This window comes from Thalia democratica, chromosome 3 (assembly GCF_965202585.1).
Source record: "Thalia democratica chromosome 3, ktThaDemo2.hap1.1, whole genome shotgun sequence".
Lineage (NCBI taxonomy): Eukaryota > Metazoa > Chordata > Thaliacea > Salpida > Salpidae > Thalia > Thalia democratica.
In genome coordinates this window covers 46,648,204-46,674,574 of record NC_139167.1, presented here as the reverse complement: position 1 = coordinate 46,674,574, position 26,371 = coordinate 46,648,204, and the positions used below count along the sequence as shown (strand labels likewise).

General features: G+C 27.5%; 1 protein-coding gene across 1 annotated transcript; it reads right to left on the bottom strand.

Moving 5' to 3' along the window:
- Positions 1–230: 230 nt before the first annotated feature.
- LOC145831584 (uncharacterized) lies at positions 231–26,371 on the bottom strand. Its single transcript, XM_082938885.1, has 11 exons — positions 26,180–26,371; positions 24,309–24,414; positions 23,703–23,826; positions 23,598–23,643; positions 18,872–18,979; positions 16,382–16,571; positions 15,796–15,935; positions 8,770–8,866; positions 8,568–8,655; positions 8,014–8,238; positions 231–1,502 (listed from the first exon to the last, which is right to left on the bottom strand). Exons 1-11 carry the CDS (start codon positions 26,265–26,267, stop codon positions 1,314–1,316), a joined length of 1,401 nt encoding a protein of 466 aa, XP_082795011.1. The 5' UTR covers positions 26,268–26,371; the 3' UTR covers positions 231–1,313.

Genomic DNA, 26,371 nt, shown 5'->3' with positions numbered 1-26,371 from the left:
TTTGTTTTATGTTCGGTTTTGTTTACATTTTTTAGAATTTAGTTTTAAATTTTTTTAAACATTACAATACATAATAAATATTTTTTTAGTCTAAAACATGTTTTTAAATATATTTTCATTAAAAGCTTGTTTTCTTTACAACAAAAAGCACAGTTTTATAATATTTATGTTTATTTAACATTTTAAATTTGTTGCAATTACATTTAATATAACATTAAGACCGATACAAAAACAGTTTTTTATGTATAATTAAAACACAACATTTAGAAAATTCAGACTTTTTAATGAAACTTAAATGTTGATAAATTTTTTAAAAATAAATAATTGTTTTAAGTTCTGCTTAAGTGGTAAAACTTAAATTTTTTTTGTTAACTGAAATTTTTCGTACTATTATTCAAAATTTACCGTTTATTTTGCGATGTCATTTTGTTACAATAAATCTATATATTATAGTTACAACATGACAACGTACAATTTAATGGAAGTACGTACGTAAACTAAAAATATATTAAAACCAACTTTTAAATTTCTTCGGAAATATTAGCAAGAACGAAAAACAAGCATAGTTTGAATATTGATGTAAATTACGAAAAAAAAAATTTAACATTGAAAAATTGGAATCTTTAAAAAAAGAAATGCTGTAAGCTGCAAATTTAAGGCGCTTCTGGTTGGCTAATATTTTACTTATTTTTATCTAAAGTGTTAATCTAAAATGGTTACGTTCTATATCGTGCTTTGCAGCTAAAAAATGGTAAAGCATAACTATGAAGTCTTACTAAGATGTCCATGTTTTTTATTTATACTAGTTTAATTTAAAAATTAAAAATTGTTCATATAGTTTTGATTTTGATACTGATCTAAGATAAAAATTAAAGTTTTTTATTCTGTTAAAGTATTTATGTCTATACTTGTTTTAAAAACTTAAATTTAAAAAATAGTATAGTTTTAACATGTTATAGTTTTTAATTTTTTTCTAATTCTTTAGTGTTATATTAATATCAATTAAAACTAAATTTCTTAGGTTATTTTGGTAAACAAGTCTCATTATTCAAAAAAACTTTTTTAAACAATAGTTCTCCTTTTAAACTTTTTTTTTCGAAAAACTTTGACGGAAACCTTAAAATTTAACAACGAATTGTCTTTTTTTAAGTTTTTAGTAAACTCTGTTGTGAACACCAACTTTAAAATTTAAGATAAATACTTCTTTAAATAAATATTAGAAAAAGCACATTAACTACGCCATCTTTATACTCAACTATTCCCCATAAGCTTTTTCTATTTAAATATTGATTAACTTCATCTTGAGAAAGTAACTACTGCTGCATTTTTCTTGATGCAATTTTAAGTTGGTCTTTTTCCCATTGGGAAAACTTTCTTTTCATTGTTGGCAGTTTATAATCTTTCTGCTCGTTTAAGTTTGCATGCCTTAAATTAGCATTAACATTTGATGCCGAATCACCAGTTTCTACCAATACTGCTTCTCGATTAAGAAAGTCTGAAAACTTTAAAAAAAGTATAAATAAACAAATGGAAATTAGTTTTTTTAAGAAAACGTTATGTTTAATATTCATACAACACTAATAATTAAACACGAACTCATTAATTAAAAAAAGATCAGTTTAATATATATACACAACTATTAATAAATATTTTAAATTTACAGTTGGTCGTTTGCTAATAGATGTTGCAGCATTTAGTGTAGTATTCGCCAAGTGTTCGAAGTTTTTTCAAAAAATAATTTATTACATAAAAATTAAGTACATACCAAAAAAAAGTACCTTCTTGTTCTAGAACAGGGGCTCCCAACCAGGGGTGCTCGCACCCCTTGGGGGTGCGAGGTAGCATTCCAGGGGGTGCAAAATGGCTTTTAATTTTTGAATTATAAATAAGGAGATTTTCACTCTCTGATAAAGTTTATAAAGTTAAAAAGTAAATTTTGTTATAAAAAGAAGTTGGCGCTCATTTTCTGAATAAATTAATTTTATTAATACGTCATAAAGCAAGAGCGCTTTTCTAGAAGTAAATTCATTTTACTAATTTCATTTAATAGCTTTTAGTTTAGAATTAACACTTCAGTAAAGCTTTCTTAGAGTTTTACACCTGTGAATTTTAATCATCTATTCTTTAAATATTTTAGTTTCTTAAGTGGCCATTAATTGTTTAAAACTGGTTCTAAATTGGTTCTGTTAAGTTTATTACATTTATAATGTAATCGTTTATTAAGCTTCGTTGTCCAGAAAGTGGTGCTTAAAGATTTAACATCAGTAAATTGTAAAGTTCACAGCTATTACTGTATTTTATACCATTTAAGAAAACTTGTTTTTAGCTTTAGTAAAACCAATTTTAGTAGATCAGCAAAAGAATTCAATGCATAAACTTTATTTCTATTCATTCATTTTTTGAACCTAAATAGTTTACCTTTTTCAATCTACTTTTTTTTATTTATGTTGTAAGTATGCAAATTTTTTTTTGTATTTGCTTTTATACATATCTTTTAAATTTTAAAAATCTTAACTCAAACCTTTATTATTTTGAAAATTCCTAGCTGCTAATAGTTTTGAAAATAAAACTTAACATAAGCTTAACTTAGAACAGCTGATGTTTTCTACCTTATAAAAAATAGATAAAACTTGGTCGAATATAGTTTGCTATGTTTTATAAATTTCCAAGTATTTTTTTTTTGATAATATAGTACTCTATCATAAAAATTAAAATACAAATTATTAATTAATCAAACCAATGATTTTATAATCAAATTATTAATAAATAGTTATAGCATATAGTGTTAGGGGTGCGAAATCAAATTAAGAGACTTTAGGGGTGTGGGGCATCAAAAAGGTTGGGAACCACTGTTCTAGAAGGTTTGAAGTTGCAGAAAACAGTTTTAATTTTTAAGTACATAAATTTTTAATTACCTTAAATTACGTCACAAAAGTAGTAATTTTTTTTCTGTATATAATATCCTAAAAAAAACTTGTTTCGGTGAATTATCCTACAAAGAATCAAAGTTGGTCTTATAAAAATGGTATGGACGTCTTTCCCAAGGTCTGTAGTTTTGCAATTCAGTTTTTAAGATTTTGTAAAAAATGACGTTACAATGAAAAATCAATTTTTGCCTTAAAAACCTTGTTTCGGAGAATTCTCCTATAAAGAGTTAAAAACGGTCTTTAAAAACGGTATGGGCGTCTTTTTCAAGGTCTTTAGTTTTGCAATTCAGTCTTTAATTTTTAATTTTTGACGTACTTTGTTCGAAAATGACGTCAAAAAAGTCTTGTTTCGCCTTAAAAACCTTGTTTTAGCTATATCCTCTATAAAAAGTAAAATTGGTTTTTAAAAAAGGTATGGGCGTCCTCCCCAAGGTCTGTAATTTTGCAATTTAGTCTTTAATTTTTAATACTTTGTAAAAAATGACGTCATAAAAAATTAAAATTTCACCTTCAAAACTTTGTATCGGATAATTTTCCTTCAAAGAGTCAAAATTGGTGTTTAAAAATAGTATAGGAGTCTTTCCAAAGGTCTGTAGGCTTGCAACTCAGTCTGATTTTATATTTTTGACGTATTTCTTTAAAAATGACGTCACAAAAAAAAACTCATTTCTTGCCTTAAAAAGCTTGTTTCGTCTAAATCTCCAAGAGGCAAAATTGTTTATTTAAATAGTTTGGGCGTCTTTTTCAAGGTCTTTATTTTTCTTATTTAGTTTTTGACTATCGAATTTAAAAAAAATTAAGTCATAGAAGAAAAATCGTTTTTGAAATATTTCTTTAGTGTTATTCCTCACAATGAGGATTACCTGAATGAAAAAAGTTAAGAATCTTTATCAAGTTTTCAATTTTGAATATCAGTTTCTGATTGTTTTAATAAAGTTTCAAAACAAAGTTAATTTTCATTTGAGAACATTTTATCCAAAATGTATATTTTAAATAATGAAAGCTTATTCTCAAAAATACATAGGCCGAAAAGGAAAAATGTTTAGTAAGTTACTTGTGATTTGAACAGTTTTAAAGCTTTTAGTATATCATACTCAGGTTTTGAACCAACTGCTTTTTTACAATCGTTAAAAGTTCTTGTGAAGTATTTCGATTTTGTAAACTTTTCTATCACAGGCTTCAACTAGTTTAAAACGCTCAAGTGGAAGTAAACGAAATAAAGACGTTGATGAAATTGCAGAAAATGATGTAATTGTTGGCTCATTAACAAAAAAACCGTACTCATATGTAAGTCACATAACTTATAATTCAATATAATAAAATATAATTTTATTTACAGTACGAACCAAGTAGAGTAAAAGACAAGAAAATAATTTTACAAATCTAATTATTTTATTACTGTGGGAAGAGAAAACTTGCACAACAACCCGAAGAACTATTAAATTTTTTATTTATAAAATTTTTTATTGTTTTAAACTAATCCTCTTAAGAACTTAAGTAAAATTCGTAACAGGTTGAATACATTTGGAAAAATGTATATATGTATCAATAATGGATGTTTATATTACAGAAAGCATTTCTTTGGACAAGAACAATCAGTTTAGTTTGACTGCTTTATCAAAAAAAATTCCTAATAAAAAGAGGCCTAAAATAAATTTAAGTTTGTATAAATCTATCAATAACGACCAAAAGTACTTGCTAAATTCTATGTATGACAAAATATATTACAATATAAAGGAAACTTATAATCCAGGTTTATCTACTTTAAAAGGCACCAATTAGCTGTGTGGAGATGCATTAAATGTCTATTTCAATTTATAAAATCAACAGACCACACTAAGTGTTTTTACATCAGATACTTATGTTTTCACTGCTTTTTCTAATGATAAAAACAAAAAAAAAAAAAGAGATAAAGCTAGTATTCTTGATTTTGATCTTATATTTATTCAAACACATATAACAAAAAACCATTCGGAATTTACAACCACTTTTGTAAAGGAAAAATTTATTAGATACTACGATAGTTTATGTCGAGAAAATCACCATGGCTTCAAACAATGTAAGTTTTCAAAAAAAATTTTTAATCAAACTGTATCTTAAACTCGATCACAAACGATTTGACACTATAAAATTTAGAAAATGTTGCTAACACACCTTAACAACCAGATGGCCATAATTGTGGAGTTTATGTCTGTCAAAATATAAAATGTATTTTAAGGAGAGAGAACTTTTCAATCTGTCCGTCTGATCTTCCAGCTATCAGAAAAGAGATGGCGGCAGAGCTTGCCTTAGGTTTTCTTTTTAATTATAACTATAACTAAAGTAAATTTTTGTTGACTATTGTTTAATCGTTATTAAATTTCAGTGATAGTTCTTTTTTGATTATACTTTGTATGTACAATTATGCTTTTTAGTTACAAACCAAACAAGAGCTTTGTTTTTATTTTATGTTAAACGTACTACTTAGACAATTTAAGTTGAATTAATGCTTTTAATCTTTAATAAAGTTAAATTACTCTTTTATTAAAAAAGTGAACAGGTTTTGCTTGTTTTTAGTTATATATAGTGTTTCTAGTATCATTTATTAATATTTATTGCTTTTTTAGTGTGAACAAAAGTGCCTTATTTTTTTATTTAGTGTAATAGTTTATTACAATTGATTTATATAGATAACTTTAGATAGAGTTTTTAGTATTAATGATTAGTATTATATTAATGCTATATTTTTTAATATTGATAATTTATTAATATTCATAATTGATAGTTTTTATATTGATCCTTTTTTTTATGTGAAGAAGTAAATCTAAACTTTTTTGTTTTGGAATTCTTTACTCTTTATCGTGTTTATAGTAAAGTGTTGAATTTTTTTTTAGTTAGCTGCCCTTAAAATTATGCTTTTTTTGTTTGTATATGTTGTCTTGAAGTGTTATTGTTAAAATGTTTATTTAATGTTTTGGTTTGATTATATATATTATAAGTTCAACTTTAATTAGACATAGTTTTACATTATAAGGTTTAATAAATATTTTCATACAATTTTGCCACCTATGGTTAATTTAGTTAGTTTAAAATTTTGCTTTCTGAAAGAAAAATTAGACTGAAAATAATAAAGTTGTTTGTAACTGAATGTTTAAAAAAAATTTATTAGTTCTAAAAAAACATTAAATTAGTATTTACTTATTTAGTTTTATTAATTTCTTGATCATTATTTTTCACTTTGAAAACCAAGATAAGATAATAAAAACATAATATAATGTGAAATAAACTTACTTATAAAATTAAAAATTAATTTATTTAACTAAAATAGTTAACAGTGGAATTAAAATTTAAATACCCATAATTGAAACATAAATGTGAAAAGCGTATAAAAAAACGAACTTAGCAGAAATAATGAATATTGCAATTGGTATACCCCATGAATGAAACATAAATATATAATTAAGTAACTAAAGACTAAAATTTCTTACGTACGCACAGCCGGTATTGTACTCCTTTTTGCGCTGTTCTCAAAATACGTTCCTAGGTGGCAAGCATCAAAATGATAGAACGTAAACTGAAGGTTTAGCACACAACATAAGACGTAGATTTGAGATTTATTCGGGTTTTTCGTTATTAAATGTCGATTATGACCTCTATATTGGTTTATTTAATTTAACATGTAGAAGTTCACTTAAAACGACCTATCAGAACACAATTGCAAAGTATCAAAACGATAGAACGTTAACTGAAGGTTTGACTCACAAGATAAAACAATATGAATAAAAGTACTCAAATATTAAGCTAACTTTAAAATCGTTTTTTAAAGAGCATTTTTGACTCTTTATAGGAGAATTCTCCAAAAAAAGTTTTTTAAAGCGAAAAATGACATTTTTTCTGACGTCATTTTTGAACAAAATACGTCAAAAATTAAAATGCAAAGACTGAATTGCAAAACTACAGACCTTGTGGAAGACGCCCATACCGTTTTTAAAGACCATTTTTACTCTTAATAGGAGAATTTTCGGAAACAAGATTACATCGAATACTTGTCGAATACTAAACTAAGTGCTGCAACGTTGCTAATAGAGATCTTATTAGTTCATTGGAATATATCATAACAAACTTTCACAGTACTCTTTTTTTATTAAACTAACATATGTTTCTGTGCTAAACAAGTTAACACACTTCAACGAAGCTCAGTAAAAAATAAATATTGTAAGAAAAGAATATAAGCTAAAGTAGGTACCATGTGTTAGTTTTATAAAGAAAGAGTACTAAGAAAACTTGTTGTTGTGCACAATTTAATTTATTTAATTATTCAAAACCTAAACAAACTACGTTTATGATAACACCTGTTTATCTAAACACTCGTGTAAAGCGTAAACATTCTTACTTGTGCAAACTTATTCACCAGCAACTAAATCTTTAGCTATAAAACTCTGACTAAACGTAGAAAAAAAACTTTTTAATAAAAATTTTAAACAGCGATATAAATGTATCTGTTAGTAAATTATGGCACTAAACCGTAGTTATAATGATATATTATGTTGGTTTGACAATAACTTTTTTTAGTATAAATTTACAAAAATAAAGTAGCTAGCGAAAGTCTATGTCTAAAACATGTGGCGAGTTATATAGAAATTGTGGGAATACGGGCAAGAATACCACGCCGTAATTTTTGTACAAATAGTCAATTTAGCACGGACATTGTTTTTCATAATTATTTTTAAGCTATGTAATATTTACACTATTATGTACAAAATTTTAAACAAACTGTGCAAAGTATTAAACAAGAAGATGACAAAATTTCAATGTCTTAAAACCTTAAACTTCAACAAAAGCTATGTTTAATTTACATTACTAGTTAATTTAAAACAATCATAAACTTTTTAACAACAAGATAAAAGTAATTTTCAAACTTAATTAAATCAAAATACTAAAAAAGTTTTATGAGTTCTAATAAGAATTAAAAGTTTTTTTTAATTAATTTATCAAGTCTAAAAAAAAATTAAAGTATTGTTTAGCAATTAGGCTTAATAAGTTTAAAAACCTTTAAAAATTGAAACAAGTTTTTTTTTATTTTTATAAATAATTATTTTCATTATACCTCATAGGGAACATTTGGTACTCCTCTTCTTGAACTTCTTACTGTTGCTAAGTCTGCTGCATTTCTTTGGAATTTTTTTTTCTCTTGTCTTTTTTCTTTTAAATGTCGTCCTAAACAACCTTCGTACTCCAATATTTTATTCTTTTCTTCATCATCTATAAAGCTGTACATACGTTCTGGTTTTGACTTCGTAGAGTGTTCAAGCGTAGGTAAAGGGGTTTGTTTCTGTTAGATATAACCTAACTTTATTATCTTAAGATAATTATTGATTTAAAATGTTTAGTAAAAATTTCATAACAAGCTATTATAGAACTTTGTATACTTTAAATAGATTAATAGTGTTTTAACTTTTATTTACTTTAATACTTTATGTTCTTTAATAAACATTATAATGCATTATAAACTATGTATTATAAGTATGACATATTTACTACAACTATTAAATAAATGAGTAAAAAGGTAAAATCCAAAATTAGTTTTTAAGAGGTTGCTGTCAATTTAAAAACAAGCCAAACAGGTTGCAAACTATTAAAAAACTATCTAATAAAATAAACTTCTGTTGTATATGCTTCATTTGTCTTACTAAACTTCTTTTCGTTTTCCTTATAAAAGTTCGATTTTTTCTTATTTTCAAAGAAGCACCTTAAAGTTTTATACTGTTTAAATGAAATTTGAAATAATTTTAATGATTTATCATTACCAGTTTGTTGTTAAAAATTAACTAATTAAAAAAAAAATTTACAAGGAAAAGTATACCTTTTTATTAAAACGGCGAGAAATATTAAGAAAAGCACTAATCCAATCGAGATACCAATAACAAAGTACAAGTTAATTTCATCTTCTTTGTACAACACTGTTCAAGTTTTGTTATGTCTTTGAATATTAACAAAAATTAACTAGCATAGCAATTACCTCAACTTTCAGTCGTACAGTAAAAATAAAAAAAGCAGTTATAGTTTAAACCTTGCGTCACAGGGAGTGCAAAGTTCGCTCATGTTACGATTAAGAAAAAAAAATGAATAAGAATATTTTTTTAATTTCAACTAACCAACTTGACCTGAAAATTGTCCCGTTTCATTATAATTATCTTAGATGAGATATAACAAGTTGTAGTCGATAAAAAGATAAGTAAACTACAAGAAAAACATGGTTATTTATTAAACCAAGAAAATCTTATGCATAGAAACCAACCTTCAATTTTATAGGAAAAGTTCAAGTAACAGAGGAAACTTTAGCTTATTTTAAATAAGCCTAGACTTTTTATATCGTAAGGGTTTGGCTACTACCCGAAGAATTAGTTATACAAATTTTGTGTTTATTCAAACTGTATCTTTTGTAAATGTTTTGTTTATTATACTATATTTTTTTTATTAGTTTATACATTCTTGTAAAAATTATTACCATTTTTCGTTTTCTGTATTTTCACGATGAATTTTTGAAAAGTTGTATTTAAATTTATACATAAAAGTCATTTTTATAGATATGGAATGTAAAAAAAGCACTTTATGTCAAAATTACAAAAAATAATTCTTTTTCATTTGTAACGCCTCTGGCTTTAAATTAAATTCAGCAAAAGAGTTTTCTCTAATTAGGGGTTTTTTGTATTAATTTGTTAAGTTTCTAAATTGCCGCCTTAGTTTTGAATTATTAGATTTGTAAAAGCTCAAGCTGAACTTCCTATGTGCTAAATTGTGAGTATTGTAATTAATCTCTTATTTTTTAATTCTGTCTCTTAAATTGAAATTTCTAATAAAGTTAAATTGAAGTTAATTTTACTGTGGTTTGCATAAATTTGAATAAATAAACTCTGCTGTTGATAAAATTAAATTGAAGCTAATTGTACTTTTGGTTTGCATAAATTTGAATAAATAAACTCTGCTGTTGATAAAATTAAATTGAAGTTAATTGTACTTTTGGTTTTGCATAAATTTAAATAAATAAACTTTGGTATTAATAGTTAATTATATTGAAATTATCTGTAAATTGGTTATATAAAATTGAATAAATAAGCTTTGTTGTGGATAATTAATTAAGAAGCAAGCTGCTTTTGGTGCTCTTAATAATCTCTGAAATTTACAAATCAAATTTAATTAATTCAAATGTTTAAATTTATCTAAATATCTGAATATCTAAATATCTAAAATATCTAAATTTAATTAAATAACTAGTGGGCCACACCTAACTCTTGATATAGCATAATGAGTAATAGATCCAAGCCCCCCAAAAAGGATAGTATGTTCTCTAAAGAGAACATACATCATACTTTAGACAAGGTCAACAACCCCGAAACTCGCTGTAGCCAGCGTAACATTGACAGAGGAATCAACAAAAGGGGTGTTGACCCACACTCTTCGCGCCGTAGCCAACCTGGTCCATCAGACCAACCACAAGCAACGTGCGAAAGATATGGTGACCATGACGTGGAGGAGGAACAACCCCAGGCAGAAATGGGCAGTTATCAACAACCTAGAGACCAGCCTAATCCAAGTGGTCTGCCAAGACAAAGCTACCCACCCCAACAAAATTCTACACCTAGCAACTATGGGCCTCCACCAAGGGTGACAGGACCACCTAGCAACAGCTCCATTCCTCCAGCAAGAACTTCACCTTTGCCATTCCAACAACAACTCCAACCTAACCACTTAAACATGGACTATTCCCTCCAAAACAACAGGAGACCCCCTATTCAAGTGCCACCTCAAGAACTGGGTGCCGAGGAGTTAGTACAGGGGATCAAAGATTTGAAGGAACAAATTCGACGGGCTAAACTTCTAGAGGAATTTCGAAAATTACAAGAAGAATTACATGAATTGAGAAGTCTAAATCCATCCACAAGGACAAATCACGACATCTCAACTCAGGTTAGACAGAATACATACATGGATCCTCAAATCCAGGTTCCCCACCAGGTTTCACACACCTCAAAGGCTCAAGACCTACCAAGGAGCCAGGTGATATCTCCGCCTCATGCAAAAAACGAGCTCCTAAACTCTCCGCAGTGAGAGGGAGAGTGATTGGGGCTACACTATCTCACACCCAAGCTGTCCAGTTTGTAAATAAAACCGCCCCTCGACAGCAACCCCCATCTCAACCGAGATCAACCAGAAATGCCTCAAACTGCGCTATAAGTCATCCAGGAAATGAAGTGTCCACACCTTCAAACAAACCAAAGATGACTTTTCATATAAAGCAAACAGCCTCACGTAGTGCAGCAGAAACACCTGATGAGAACCAAAGTTCTGAGCAACCGCAGCCAGCATCAACAGGGCCAGCGTCAACGGTCAGCGCCACCAAAGCCAGCACCTCCACGACCAGCGTCAACGATCCGAGCTACCTTAGCCAGCACCACAACGGGCAGTCCCAACGGTCAGCGCAAACACAGCCAGCATCACCAGGGCCAGCGTCAACGGTCAGCGCCGCCGAAGCCAGCACCTCCACGACAAGCGCCAACGATCCGAGCTACCTTAGCCAGCACCACAACGGGCAGTCCCAACGGTCAGCGCAAACACAGCCAGCATCACCAGGGCCAGCGTCAACGGTCAGCGCCACCTTAGCCAGCACCTCCACGACAAGCGCCAACGATCCGAGCTACCTTAGCCAGCACCACAACGGGCAGTCCCAACGGTCAGCGCAAACACAGCCAGCATCACTAGGACCAGCGTCAACGGTCAGCGCCACCTTAGCCAGCACCTCCACGACAAGTGCCAACGATCCGAGCCACCTTAGCCAGCACCACAACGGGCAGTCCCAACGGTCAGCGCAACCGCAGCCAGAACCACAACAAAAATCTCTCGACACTACCAATCACAATAAAGACAAAAGTGTAGAAAAATGGACTTTTCAACTGAATAAATTCCCTGCACCCAAACCGAAAAACCTCCCTCAGAATCTATTATTTTTAGCGGATTCAAACACAAATGTTATCTTTTTGGTTGACAGCGGATCCGAAATTTCAATCCTGCCGAAGGAATTGACTAACGGTATAGACAAATATTTTCCTAAACAAAGTAGAACCATCCAGGGGTTTGGTAACAAAACAACCCACCCTATTGGTAGCGCGGATGTCGAACTTCAATTGGGGAATTTAGAACCCATCAACCACTCGTTCTGGGTTATTCAAGAATCACGCCACTTTGGCATTATTGGCATGGACCTGTTAAGAAAGAACGAACTAGCGATCCTGCCATCTACCTCTCAACTATGCAAGATGGGGTCAAACGAATCAGCTAGACTGTTCGCACCTGCTGAGTTGCCCACCCCTATAGTCGCTTCAGTCAACCACATCAATCTGGGTGGTAAGAATACGACTCCGTTAGAAGAGAAATGCAAAAGACTATTAATGGACTTCCCTGAAATTACCAGGAAGCCAACCTACCACGCAAAGCCAAAACACAACTACGAGCTCGAGATAATATTGGATAATTACAAGCCTGCCATGGTCAAAGCCAGGAGACCTGGTGTTTTTTTGTACAAGCATAGAAAGATATTTGGTACTTTTTAGATGAATACTGCTTAAGGGCTTATTCAAATAAGCAACAGTTGATTTTCACTGATTATTTTGTACAACACCTAGAAGCTGCTTGCATTGTTTATATTACTGTTAAATGACTTAAATTTAAGAATTTTTTTAATTTTAAAATTAATGGGGTTTTTGATTTTATATTTATTTGTACAACCATTAAAAATTGGTATCTTATAGACATGTATTTTTTTTTTTGTAATTATCTTAGCTAAAATAGGTACTGTGTGATATTTTATATAAAAATCTAAAATTTTCTATATTGCATTGAGTTTTGGTTGTCTCCTGTTTAGCACTGGGAAAGCTTGCCAAGCAAATTGTAAAAATCATGGCTCAATAACTTTCACTCATCTAGTTTGGTGGGGTAAGTCGAACTGCCACACCCCAGAGACCTCAGAATGAACCATTCTAATAAGAACAAGCTGCCACTACGTACAGCAGAATTGTAGTGACGATGTCGATTTGTCTGGAAATGCATACAAGGCAGCACACCTTCGGATCCCATGGGGGCAATGCCAACCCGTCTGCTGATGATGTCAAGCAGACCCTCAAATCCGTTGGCGTTGATGACGATGGTGAACAACGCCAGGTCGCCAGCGATTAATTCGCGGAGAAGGACGTCAGTGGAGCCAAACTTCCCGCCAGAGTTCCGGGAGAACCGCTACAAGAAGAGCGGCCGCAGCTGGAGCAACCAGAGAAGAGGAGGAGAAGGCGAGTAAGAAGAGGCCGAGCCTCAACCTCCAGTGTAAGAGTAAGGAACCATCATCATGAACGGTAAACATTGACTTTTAAACAAACTTTTGACTCATGATTGTAATTAGGAATTTGTAAATTTATATTCAAAAAAAGTCTTTTCTTTACAATTTCTTTAGAATTTCTTTTTTATTTTGTTAAAAAAAGCATTTTTACCACACTTAAAAAGTGTCTTAAGCATTTACTACATTTAAATACTTATAGTTTTAATTTTACTTTAAAAATGGCTAGTAGAGTGTTTAAATCCAGATTTTGAATTAGCTCAAAAATGTTGTTATATGCAAGTACCTTTTAGCACATAAAGTTGATGATCATAAGTATCTCTTAAAATATTATTTCTCTTTATTACATGTAAATTACAAAAAGAAAGTTATAAACTTATGTTGCATGCTTATATATCTCTAAGTTGAGTGCTTTAGTGTATAATGGTTTTCACCTTGACTATATTTAAAGTTTTTTTTTTCAGTTTAACAAACGTTTATCACCTTAAAACTAATATTTATCTAAAAAACCTAAGTTAAAATTCTAAAAATGTTTAATAAGAGGGGAAAATGTAACGCCTCTGGCTTTAAATTAAATTCAGCAAAAGAGTTTTCTCTAATTAGGGGTTTTTTGTATTAATTTGTTAAGTTTCTAAATTGCCGCCTTAGTTTTGAATTATTAGATTTGTAAAAGCTCAAGCTGAACTTCCTATGTGCTAAATTGTGAGTATTGTAATTAATCTCTTATTTTTTAATTCTGTCTCTTAAATTGAAATTTCTAATAAAGTTAAATTGAAGTTAATTTTACTGTGGTTTGCATAAATTTGAATAAATAAACTCTGCTGTTGATAAAATTAAATTGAAGCTAATTGTACTTTTGGTTTGCATAAATTTGAATAAATAAACTCTGCTGTTGATAAAATTAAATTGAAGTTAATTGTACTTTTGGTTTTGCATAAATTTAAATAAATAAACTTTGGTATTAATAGTTAATTATATTGAAATGATCTGTAATTTGATTACATAAAATTGAATAAATAAGCTTTGTTGTGGATAATTAATTAAGAAGCAAGCTGCTTTTGGTGCTCTTAATAATCTCTGAAATTTACAAATCAAATTTAATTAATTCAAATGTTTAAATTTATCTAAATGTCTGAATATCTAAATATCTAAAATATCTAAATTTAATTAAATAACTAGTGGGCCACACCTAACTCTTGATATAGCATAATGAGTAATAGATCCAAGCCCCCCAAAAAGGATAGTATGTTCTCTAAAGAGAACATACATCATACTTTAGACAAGGTCAACAACCCCGAAACTCGCTGTAGCCAGCGTAACATTGACAGAGGAATCAACAAAAGGGGTGTTGACCCACACTCTTCGCGCCGTAGCCAACCTGGTCCATCAGACCAACCACAAGCAACGTGCGAAAGATACATTAAAGTATAATTTTTTTCTGAATATTAAAATTCTAAAAACAAAAGTTTCTTTTTTTGAAACTTTTACTAAGGATGTAAAATTAAGGTTTTAAAACTATCAGAAAATCAATTAGCACTGTGATTAGTGACCTATCTGGTCCTTAATACTAAAATCCAAATTTAGATGTTTTAAGTTCTTATAAAATGGTAGATTACACTCTAGATATATTTCTAAACTTGTTTAATACCTATTATCATTTTTTATGATAGTATAGAGTAGATAACTAATTTTTGATTTATCGATATTGAATTCAATCAACTTTCTTACAAAAATTTAAACAAAATATCTAAAGTTTAATGATTAAACTTGCTTATTGTTGCTTTGACACTTTGCATAATTTACTTAAAACTTAAAGAACTAAATAATAGAAGTATAATTTCATTAAGTTTAGTTTTATAACACTATACTTTTACAACAATATATTCATAAGGAGACAGTTATCTAATAACAAATTTAAGAGTAAATTGCACAAAAGAAACACTTTAAATTTATATAGTACTTTTTGTTTTTTAAACTTTTTTACAAACAATTAAAATTAAATAACTATTTTTGCAGATAATTAGCACAAAAACCAGTATTTTTTGTAAATAAAATAGCTATCGTATATTTCTACTCTAACTTTGACTATGTCTTTTTAAACATATATTTTTTCGTTCATTTGTTGCTTTATATTTAAAGCACAAAGAAAAAAAGAACTTTATAATCTAAAAAATGAAACCTTAAAAAAACACCACGTAACTTTTTTTTTAAATAAAATTTAGTTCGAAATCTTTTGTCTTTGTCTACTTCTACTACAACTAAAAATTAAACACTGTATTTTTCATAATTTTGCATGTAAAAATTACCTTTGAATTTAAAGTTATAGAAATCAGTAATAAAGTATTTTAATGTAGACCTATCTAACTAAATACAATTTTTCATACGTGTAATTTAAGTAAATATTTAAAATTTAACTACAACCTTTTATTACGGTACAAAATTTTACATATATTTGCAGTTTTAAAGTTGTTGATAGTTTAAATAAAAACTAATAAAATAATAAAATACTTGGTTCATGTTGATTTTTTTGAGATTGAGAATGAATTTTAACTTTGTTTTTTGTCGTAGTTGCTCGTTTTTGATCAGAAACAGTTCTTTCTAAATCAATTTCTTCCTGAGAAACATTTGTCTGTTGATTGGTTGATTTTCTAAAAAAAATTATACAGCTTAAATAAAAAAAATTTTTTTTTTTTAATTTAAAACTGCTTAAGAAAAAGTAGGGTTTGAAAATTCATGTTTGTATAAAAATATTAAGTTTCTAGTTTTTTCAATTTAATATTAATATTTCGGTTATCTACAGCAAAGCTGAATTATTTTAGTATCATACAACAAGCATTAGTCTGCAACGCACAAATATCAACAAGTGTTTCTGCGACATAACAAAAAACTGGCTATGAATTGTCAGAAAGAAACTTTTTTGATTGTCGTTCGATCCATTCTAGTGCTTACTTTACTTTCATATACATGTATCAATATGTTCAAAGTATAAGTATTTGCAAACTAAATAATTTAGTTAAACAAGGTAAAAAAATTAAGAGTTCGTCTATAACATCTATTAATAAAAAAAGTTTTCAAAAACTTAACCGGCTCTCACATTTTTTTAACACTTTTTGGTTGCTGAAGAATTTTGTTTTTGTTAACTAAGTGATTGAAGCTAATTTTACCGCTGTTTGATGTTTTCCATAGTCTTGTTTGCTTGTTTGGATTTAACTTCTTGTCAGGGTTAATTGGGTTCTTTATTAGTTTTCTTTTTTTCTTTCCACCGTTGGGAAAGGAAAATTTTGCTAAAATAATATTACCATAAGTAATAAATTAAACTTATTCTTTAGTTATGTTTTAACTAAGCTTATTTAAAACTTTGTGTTTATAAATAAAGCTTGTTTTTACACAAATTCAGTAGTAGTAATCACACTAACAATAATACAAGTATTTATATACAATTTGCAACTAAGAATGTACGAATTCAGATTTTTCTTTTTTTCATGAATGTTTTCAAAACTTTCTTCAAATAAATTTTAATTCCGCACAATGTGTTTTTGTGATAATTGCCTCATGTAAAAAAAATTCAACTAAAATATCGAGGTCGAATTTTTTAGTCCCATACAGTTTTCATTGGGATTGTTTAAAAAATAAAAATTAGCCTCCATGAAAGTTTTTCTAAATCAGATAAAAACTTGCACAAGGTGTTTTCGTGATAAGTGCCACATATAGAACATTTTTTAGCTGTAAACTCAAAGGTCGCTTTTTTTTGTAACACCCCTACTCTTCACGTGTAGCCCACTTATGTACATTTATTAAAATGTTCACTTTAAATAAGTACAAAAATCTCATAATTTTGTTTTGAAAAAATGTTAGTTTGGCTTAAAGTTTATACTTGTCCTCAAGTTTTTAACTTTTACAAAAGTTATTTGCTAAAAATTGTTTTTCATTTTATCAGATAAAGTTTCTAAATTTTTTAGATGTAATTTTCAGCAAAAATAGATTTCAAAAAGTTACAATTATATTGCTTTTATAATAATTTATATTGTTATATGTTTTGATTTTTAGAAAAAAAATAAAGAGATTTCAACTACTAGAGGAGAAATAATTAATTATTTTTGAATAAAATTTGTTTAAGCACTAACGAGGTCTTTGACCGAAACTTAGTTTATAAAATAAATTCATAATTTATAGTGTAATAAATATGAAAAGAACATAATTCCTTAATAAGTTTTATATCTAACTAGTTTGGTTACATGAAAAAACAAAAATATAACCATAAAAACAAAAAGTTTACCTGTTTAAAAAAATTATGTACGTTTTTTTAAAACTAATTTGTTAAATACTTTTAGTTAAAAATAGAATTTTTTTGAAATATGTGTTAAAATAGTTTTTCCAACAAATTTAAAAAGCAGAAAAACCAAATAGAATTCCAAAAACACAAAAAAAAAAAAGTTGATTTATTTTAATAACATAAATTATATAATTAATTATGCACTAAAGTTTTTCATATCAAAGTTTTACGTAAAAAAACAATAAATAAAGAAAGTAAGTATAGAAAGAAAGTTTTTCTGCCTAAAGTTTTAATTTTCACTTTAAACTTCTTGTCCAATTTAAGACTGTGTGTGAAAATTCAAAGTTAACAATCAACGTCCTATACCCTAACCTTTATTTTAAAAGCCCTAACAGATCATAGTATATAAAAATTTACTAATTTATTATTAATTGAATACATTTTGTTTAAGAAAATCTACTAGATTTGTAGAACTTAAATAAAAAAGTTTTAATCTAATATTATTCGTTAAAATCTATATACACTTAAAAGTGCTAACGAGTAAATCTTACCAGGAATAAACTATATGTAAATGGATACTTAAACTAAAAAAAAAACAGAGTATACCTAAGCTACTCAACAAGTAAACAGAGTATATCTCTAAGCTAAATTATTGAAACAAAAGCGCTTTTTTATACGATGCTGTAGATTTAGAGAAGCGCACTAAGCTACCTGCCTTTTATTCAGAGTCTTATAAATAGTGAAGTTTCATTTCCAAGAGGAGTAATAAAAACCATAACTAGGAAAAGAACAATAATAATTTTCATTAAACATAGAGTATTTGTACAATTCTTACACCAATTTACACAATAACTTTTGACGTAAACAGTTTTCATTGCAAGCAAATAACGATTTTCAAAAGTTTTATTTTTGATTAAGTTTAGATTACTATAAGAGTTATGTGTTACTAATATAATTTTGAAGGTTAATCTGAAAACTTGAAAACTTAAAACATTAAACAAATAAATTATTAAACATCAAATAATTGATAAACATGAGTTTTTATTCAAAAAACTTAAAATATTTGTTTTATAAATTTTATAATTATTAGCTTGCCGTGAACAAGACGTTAAAAGGTATCCATGTGGTGTGCGACTCGATAACCGAAAGGTTTTTTCGTGCACCAGGTCTGCGGACCAAACATTTTGAGCTTTTTTTACAGTTTTCTATAGTAAAAGAGCTCAAATCAGTAAATACATATAAATAGGAAATTTTTGAAGTAACGAAAAAAAAATGTTACTAAGGATTTTTGTTAAATTGTATAGCACTTACAAGTAAATCCAGATTTTTCTTTAAAAGATACTTGTTTAAATTGCATTTGAAATCCTTTATGAGGAGTTGTTGATGTGTCTGCAAGGAGATCTAACCGTAATTCATTTCCTAAAATAAAAATCCAAATTATTTAAGCTCAGCTCAAAGAAGAGAGATACTAGTTTTAATTTTATAAGTTTAGGTTTTAATCTTATAGTTTTATAAACTTGTACCAATTTACCTATATTTTTTTTGTAACTTTTAGGACGTTTGAAATTTAAAAATAAATATAATTTGTATTCCTTATGTTTATCTATTGTATCAAACTTGAAAAAAACACCTTTGTTTTATCTAAGCTCAGAAAATTACAATTTCTAAAAAAGTTATTAGGTTTATAATATTAATGCATTATAAGCTACAAAATTTTCTTAACTCTAAAATGTTACTTTTAACTAATAGGTTTTAAATGCAAAACTAAATACTTATTTTACGGACTCTTACAAATTAAAACCTAGAAATAGCTTGAAAATTAAACACGAGTCTTCTTGTTCAAAACTGTTTTAATTAATCCATTTAATTATGGAGAGGAAAAAAAACTGCAACTTAGTTTGTTGAAGTTGAACTGCACTATAAAAACGATCCCTAGGTTTAACTAATAACATTGCTCTGGAACAAGACTTTGGTCTTTTTAAAACGTGTCGTTGCTTGTATGTTTTTTTTATTCCAAGAGAAAAATCGTTTGTTTTATAAAGTTTGCTCGCCAAGATGAGAATATAAAGAGTCTATTTAAACTAGTTGCTTTTCCTAAGCACTGTTCTAACTTCAAGATTTAAGCCTTAGATTGCCAAATTCTCATACTTATTAATAATAAATTTTAAAACTTCTGTATATCTAAATGAAGAGTTATACCAATTTTACGTACAAGTTTATAGCTTAAAGTTTGTTAAACTATCATTTATAAAAAAAAGTAGTAACTTTAACTATCATTTTTCATACTTTTTAAAATTAATCAATCATCATACCAAGGTACTTAAAGTATTTCTTGGAAGCCATTTATTATTGTATGTTATAAAATTTCAAAGTTGTTTTTTTTGACTGGTAATTCAAATTCTTTTTAAGGTAAATTACTTATTGACTATTTTAGATTTCTTACGAAACTCAATAACTAAAAACTTTATAGTTAAAATTAAAGAGAAAGAGATTAATTAAACTAGAAGAGTTTACGAAAGTATTAAAGTATCTTTAGTAAAAACAACGACTCAACTAGGTATCAAAATATCTTGTTAAACGTTTAGAACCTAGTTTTAAAAAATACAATTAAATTACTGAAAAATAGATTTTGTATTTTAGTAAATTACTCAATTTCAGTTGTTAATTTCTTTTTTATATTTTAGCTGTATATGTTTTTTGGGAACGGGTCTAAATTTCAAGAAGACAAAATTGCACGAGGTTACTAAATTGCACGAGGGCACAAAATTGCACGAGGAAACAAAATTGCACAAAGACGATTTTGCACCAAGGGTCAATTTTGCACGAGTTACATTTTTGCACGAGAGTAAAAAAATAAAAAAATTAAAAAAAAAATAAACAAAAAAAAAATAAATAATTTAGTAAAAAAAAAAGTTATTTACCGAGGGTAAGGGTTAGGGGTAACAGTGATAGTAAAAAAAATAATAATAAAAATTGTAATAAAAATAACAAAAAAAAAACTAATTAAAAAAAAAAAGCTATCGACCGAGGGTAAGGGTTAGGGGTAACAGTGATAGTAAAAATAAATTAAACTAAAAATAAATAAAATATAAAATAAATAAAATATCTTACCGACCGAGGGTAAGGGTTAGGGGTAACAGTAATAGTAAAAAAAATTAAAAATAAAAATAATTGTATTATAAACTAAAAATTAAAAAAAAAAAAATATATTTAAACCGTGCAAAATTGTCTCCGTGCAAAGTTGTCTGCTCGCGCAAAAGTGTCTTCGTGCAAAAGTGACCCTTCGTGTAAAAGTATCTTCGTGTAATATCATCCCCTCGTGCAAAATTACCTTTGTGCAAAAGTATCTTCGTGCAATTTTGTGCACTCGTGCAATTTTGTCCCCTCGTGCAATTTTGTACGTTCGTGCAATTTAGACAGCTATCCGATTTTTTGGTTTTAAAAAGTATACCTTTATTAAAAAAAAAAAAAATAGATATTGAAATTTATTTTTGAAACAGGATTTCTTTAAAATTGGGTCATTTTAGCAGTTTAAAATAATTTTTATTATTATCATATAAATAAATTTATTTATTTTTTCGCTAAATAACCTGTTTTTTCAGTTTCAAATTTTTTTTAAATGCGTTCAGTTCTTTTATGTATTATTTGGTTGTTTAATTTAATTTATTCCTTTTCATTTCTTCATTACTTTTTTTCCAATTTAAGTTTTTAGACATGTTTTCTTAAATGCAGAAATGTTTACTTAATGAAAATTGTTAAAAAACTTTTGGATTCCCTTTAAACTGTTTAGATATTTAAAAAGTCGTAGTCTTTTAATTAAATGTTCTATAGCACTATACTAATGTAGAAAATACTTCATTTTAACTTTCTTATATAATTTAAAAAATATATGTTGTTTATACTTAATAACAAAAAAGTTTTCACTATAGTATTATTCATATTATGTTAAGAAACTTAAACTCAAATCAATCATTATTAAAAGTTTTGAAGGTTTATAAATAATCCGTTTCTTTATCATTAATTAGATTTACTAAAAACTAATTTGTGTAGAACAGCAACTGCAGCCTGAAAAGTAAAAATCTGCGGTCCGCAATGTAATTTTCATCATACTTATTTCACACAATAAAAGAAAGTTTTTGTACTGATTTTTATTAGAAAGTTTATATACAAATCACTCATTTTAAAGTTTGGAAGGTTTATTTATTAATTTAGTTTAGCACATTTTCAGTATAAAATTGCTAAAAACTGGTAAAATTTTGGTATAAATTATAGTTATCTATAATGTTAATAGCGTTTCGCCACGTTTGTGTAAACGTCTGTGTAAAACGTCTGTGTAACCGCCCGCTTAACGGAGTTGTAAAACATGCTGCACCTATCCATGATTTAAGTAATATAGTATTCATTATTGAATGTCATTGCTATTTTCAGCTATATATTTAAAAGTCATCATACATAACTAAAATTTGAAATAAACTTTTATTATTTTTTAACAACTTTATTCTGACGATGTTTAAACGAAAAAAATAAATCTTTCTAACTTTAAAAATGAGTAATTAGTTATAATAAGTGCTTTATTTTATTCCATTTTTGTGTATTAAGTAGTATACTTTGATTAAGCATTGCCTTTTTTTTATAAAATGCTGTCCGAGAACAATTTTTCAAAAAAACTGCCCCGTGACTGATAGAAGGCTCTCGAGATAACATACTTTTTAAAATTTAATAAAAAGGATACGTCATATAGAGCAGTGCTTCTGAAATGGGGTTCCGCGGAACCCTAGAGTTCCGCGACGCCTCTCAGGGGTTCCGCGAAGCCTTTCAAAATTTAAAAAAGAATATTTATTTAATTAAACATTTTATGTAAAATTAAAATTAGGGGTTCCGCGGAAAAGTTGAACTTTGGAAAAGGGTTCCGCCACCAGAAAAAGGTTCAGAAGCACTGATATAGAGAACGATACAAAACATGTTTGTGTTAAAAGTACATACTAATTTTTAATTTAAGTAAAATTGAGATTTGTTATAAAACAATTTAAACTTAAGTTCAAAACTAATAGAAAAAAATATTTATAATAATGACGAGTAAAACAGAGCTTTAAGACTGAATTAAACAACAAAAATGTTAGAAAACAGTGTTTTAGGTATAAAATCTAGTTGTCAAAGATTTTTGACTCACAAGTTTTAATGATTGATGATTCTAAATTGAAAGGTAATATGTATTTCTAGCTCCAAGTAATGTTTTAAATCTACTATCCATATAATTATCGGCATAAAATATTTTTTTTAGAAGATGTTCAAAAACAGATTGTTGTTCTTACTATTATGTGCATAAATTTGTATAGATCGCAAATTAAACAGATTTTGTCATCTTAAAACACGTACTACCTCTTGATCTAGAATCGTAACTCAATAAAACTCTTGAGACTTTGTAAACAACAAGATACTTTTAGATTAAACCAACAAAAGTTGTAATGTTTTATTTTCTCTGCTATTGTAACATTGTTATTGTTTTATTAAGTTTTAAATAAATTTCTCGTCATTTTATTAGTACTTTTAAAATTTAATCTAAACTTACTTTAAACATCTAAAAATAAGTCTAACTTCTACTCTATTTATAAATTAATACTTTTAACATGAACATGTATTAAATTTGTCTTTTTATGGTAAAACACATTATAAGACTCTTATTGATATAGCTATTATTCTACAACTTGAGATTTTAGCAAGTTCAAACAATGATTGATAAACAAAAATAATGTTAACAAACTTTCCAAAACTTTTAAAACGATTGATTTGAGTTTAAATTATTAAAGAAAACTTTTACAACGACAAAACTACTTAACAATACTAAGATCTTACGACTTTTGTTTTGAGTTTATACTTAGTATCATAAAAAGTATTGAAATTAAGCACTAACTTTGTTATATCTGATTTTTTTTAAGACAGCTTTAAGTTTATTGATATATAGAATTATTTAAATCAAACACCTCAATAATTACTACATATAATTATATTTTAAAACAGGTTCAAACTAATTGCTAACCGTATGATACGAAATCTCCAGCACGTTTCGTTCCACAGATTTTACCCTGAAAACTTATAATTTCTATCAACCATTCTAAGTTAAATAACTAATGTTGTTTCTTACCATTGAAACTTGTTTTTTTAGGTCAATTAGTTCAATATATTGTGTGTAGCAATGCCCCATATTACCAGTTAAGTTGAAGTTCTGAAATGCAAGCCGAATGCGGGTTTTCGGTTTAGAAACCATGCTATTGAATATAAAAAAATAGAATAAATAAAAAATTTTAATAGGACAAAAAATGATAAATCAAAAAAAAATATAAAAAGTTATAAAAACAAATATTCCTTATATTTTTGTTTAAAATAAAGATCTTTTAAATAAACCATTACATTCTAGTTCGTTTTTACTAATTTTACTAGCTTTTACTAACTTTTAACTACTGAAGCTAAATTAGCCAAACGAGTGTAAAAATTTAAACAAAATACTAGAATAAAGTAAAACAGTAAAAAACAGCTTAATTTTAATAACAGATTTGCAAACTATTAGCAAGTAATTTCTAAGTATTTAGAAAGTTTGGTTGTAAACGAGCTTAAACTTGTACATAAATTTAACCACATACATCTTCATAACATTAAGCATGTTTTTTTAACTATTTAAAATGCAACATGAAATAGCTTACAAAGTTATAAACTTATTTTTAACTGTTGTAATATTTATATTTAAACGCACATCCAAGAGCATTGTATCTGAGAAGACATTCCACTTGGATACCCAGGGCTTTCAATCATTTTCCATGCATTTGAAATAGCAGTCATTGTTGTTACGCAGTTTTTCCCTAAAAGTAAACATTAATCATTTAATTTTTAATGTTACTAAAGCGCTTCGTTTTTGTATAAATGTTGGCCTAGATATATATGTATGTAAGTGTGTTGTGTATGTTACATTAATAGTTGTCTTGTTTACAGATATTAACCAATCTTGTGTTATTTAAATAAAAAAATTTTTATTAAATATATTTATTTAAATACATATAGAATAGGGTGGGCTACGGAAGGCACAAGGATCCGGCCCGCAGAGTGAAAATGACCGGCCCAGGAACGTTTTTTAAATTTCAATAGAATCCGGCCCGCGGATGAAAATAACCAGCCCGCCAAGGTCAATATATATTTTCGTTTAGTTTAATTTTCTTTCATTTATCTTTTCGTTTAACTGATTTTTTTAATTAAAAATTTTAATATTTAAATGATAAAAAAAACTATGTGTAATACCTCGTAAGAAACTTTATAAGCATGTGATGTACGACTCGATACCCGAAAGGTTTCTTTGTACACCAGGTCCTTAGACCAAACTTTTTGAGCGCTTTTTTATCGTTCAATAAACAATATATATTACAAAATTTGTATAAAACTTTGTATTAAATTTTTACGAAGAAAATTTTGTTCTGCCTCAAAAATATAGAAATCTAAATACTTTATATATATTAACTTAGAATACTTGTCATACTTGAGAAATGTTTGTGAATTAAATTAATTCGAAATAGTGACCAACTGGGTCCATAAAGTAGTATCCGGCCGGATCCGATTTTCAAAATTAGTATTCGGCTGGATCCGGATAAGAATTTTAATTAGGATCCGGATCTAAGAAGAGATTATCGTACCGGATCCGTATACTGGATATATTAGATTACTAGTTCGAAATGTTCCTGCCCGCAAAGGACTAAATTTTTCCTGATCCGGCCCGCCGATTAAAAACGTTGCCCGCCCCTAATTTAAAACGTCAAATGATTGTATCTTTGATATCTCTTTTTATATACTCTACTTTATCTTTAATAAAAATTATTCAAACCTATTTGAAAGTATGTAAATCAAGAAAATATTTGTTTAGTTAGCATATACTAATATTAACTTTAATATCTAAGACGAAAAGGTTTACGAATACCTTAATTGTATTGTAATTTAAGTTGGATTAAGCTAAATAAAAATTTAAAGTTAAAATTATGAGAAATAAGCAATAGAAAAAAAAAGTTTATGAATGCAATAATTTTTAGTTAAGTTTATATAAAGCATTCAATTCTATTTTGCTAAAAATACCAACTCTGTATCATTAGTTTTTGATTAATTTCGCTTTCGTGTATATATTGGAGTAAGTGTTTTTATTCAATTCAGTAAAATGTATTAAATTACAATTTTAAACAATTTTTTTCGTAGTAAAACTTAAGCGTTATAATTTTCTAAATACATCCTTACACATATACTAAAAATAGTTAAAACACTTGTTTTTACCACTTTAATAAGCATAATTTTTACAAAGTTCGAAATAAACGTATTTCTGTAAACTTTTACATACTTGAATTTTTAATTTTTAGTTAAGTTTAAAAAAAAAGAGAAAGTTTAGTTCTTAAAGGTTTTTGACCATTTTTTCGCAATCGTTGAAATACTTTGATACTTTAGTAGCATACTTTTTTATCAATCAAAATTTAATAACTTTAACTGTTAAAAAGCGTTTGTGTTAAATTTATATAGTTTGTTTGTAGTACACAATTTTTTTTAAACATTTAATGGTTCGTTTGAACGAAAAACAACTGTAAAAAACATACTTACATGGTGGGTTCCTTACATACGAAGTACTTTTGTCTAAAGTTATCAAAAAGACAAAACAACAATAAATAAATCTTGAAGGCTTTTCCATAATACTGTAGTAAAAATACACTTTAAACTTTTATTAACGTATTTCTACTTTAAAAAAAATAAAAAATAAAATTGAACTCAACAAATTGTTTTTAGAATATTCTA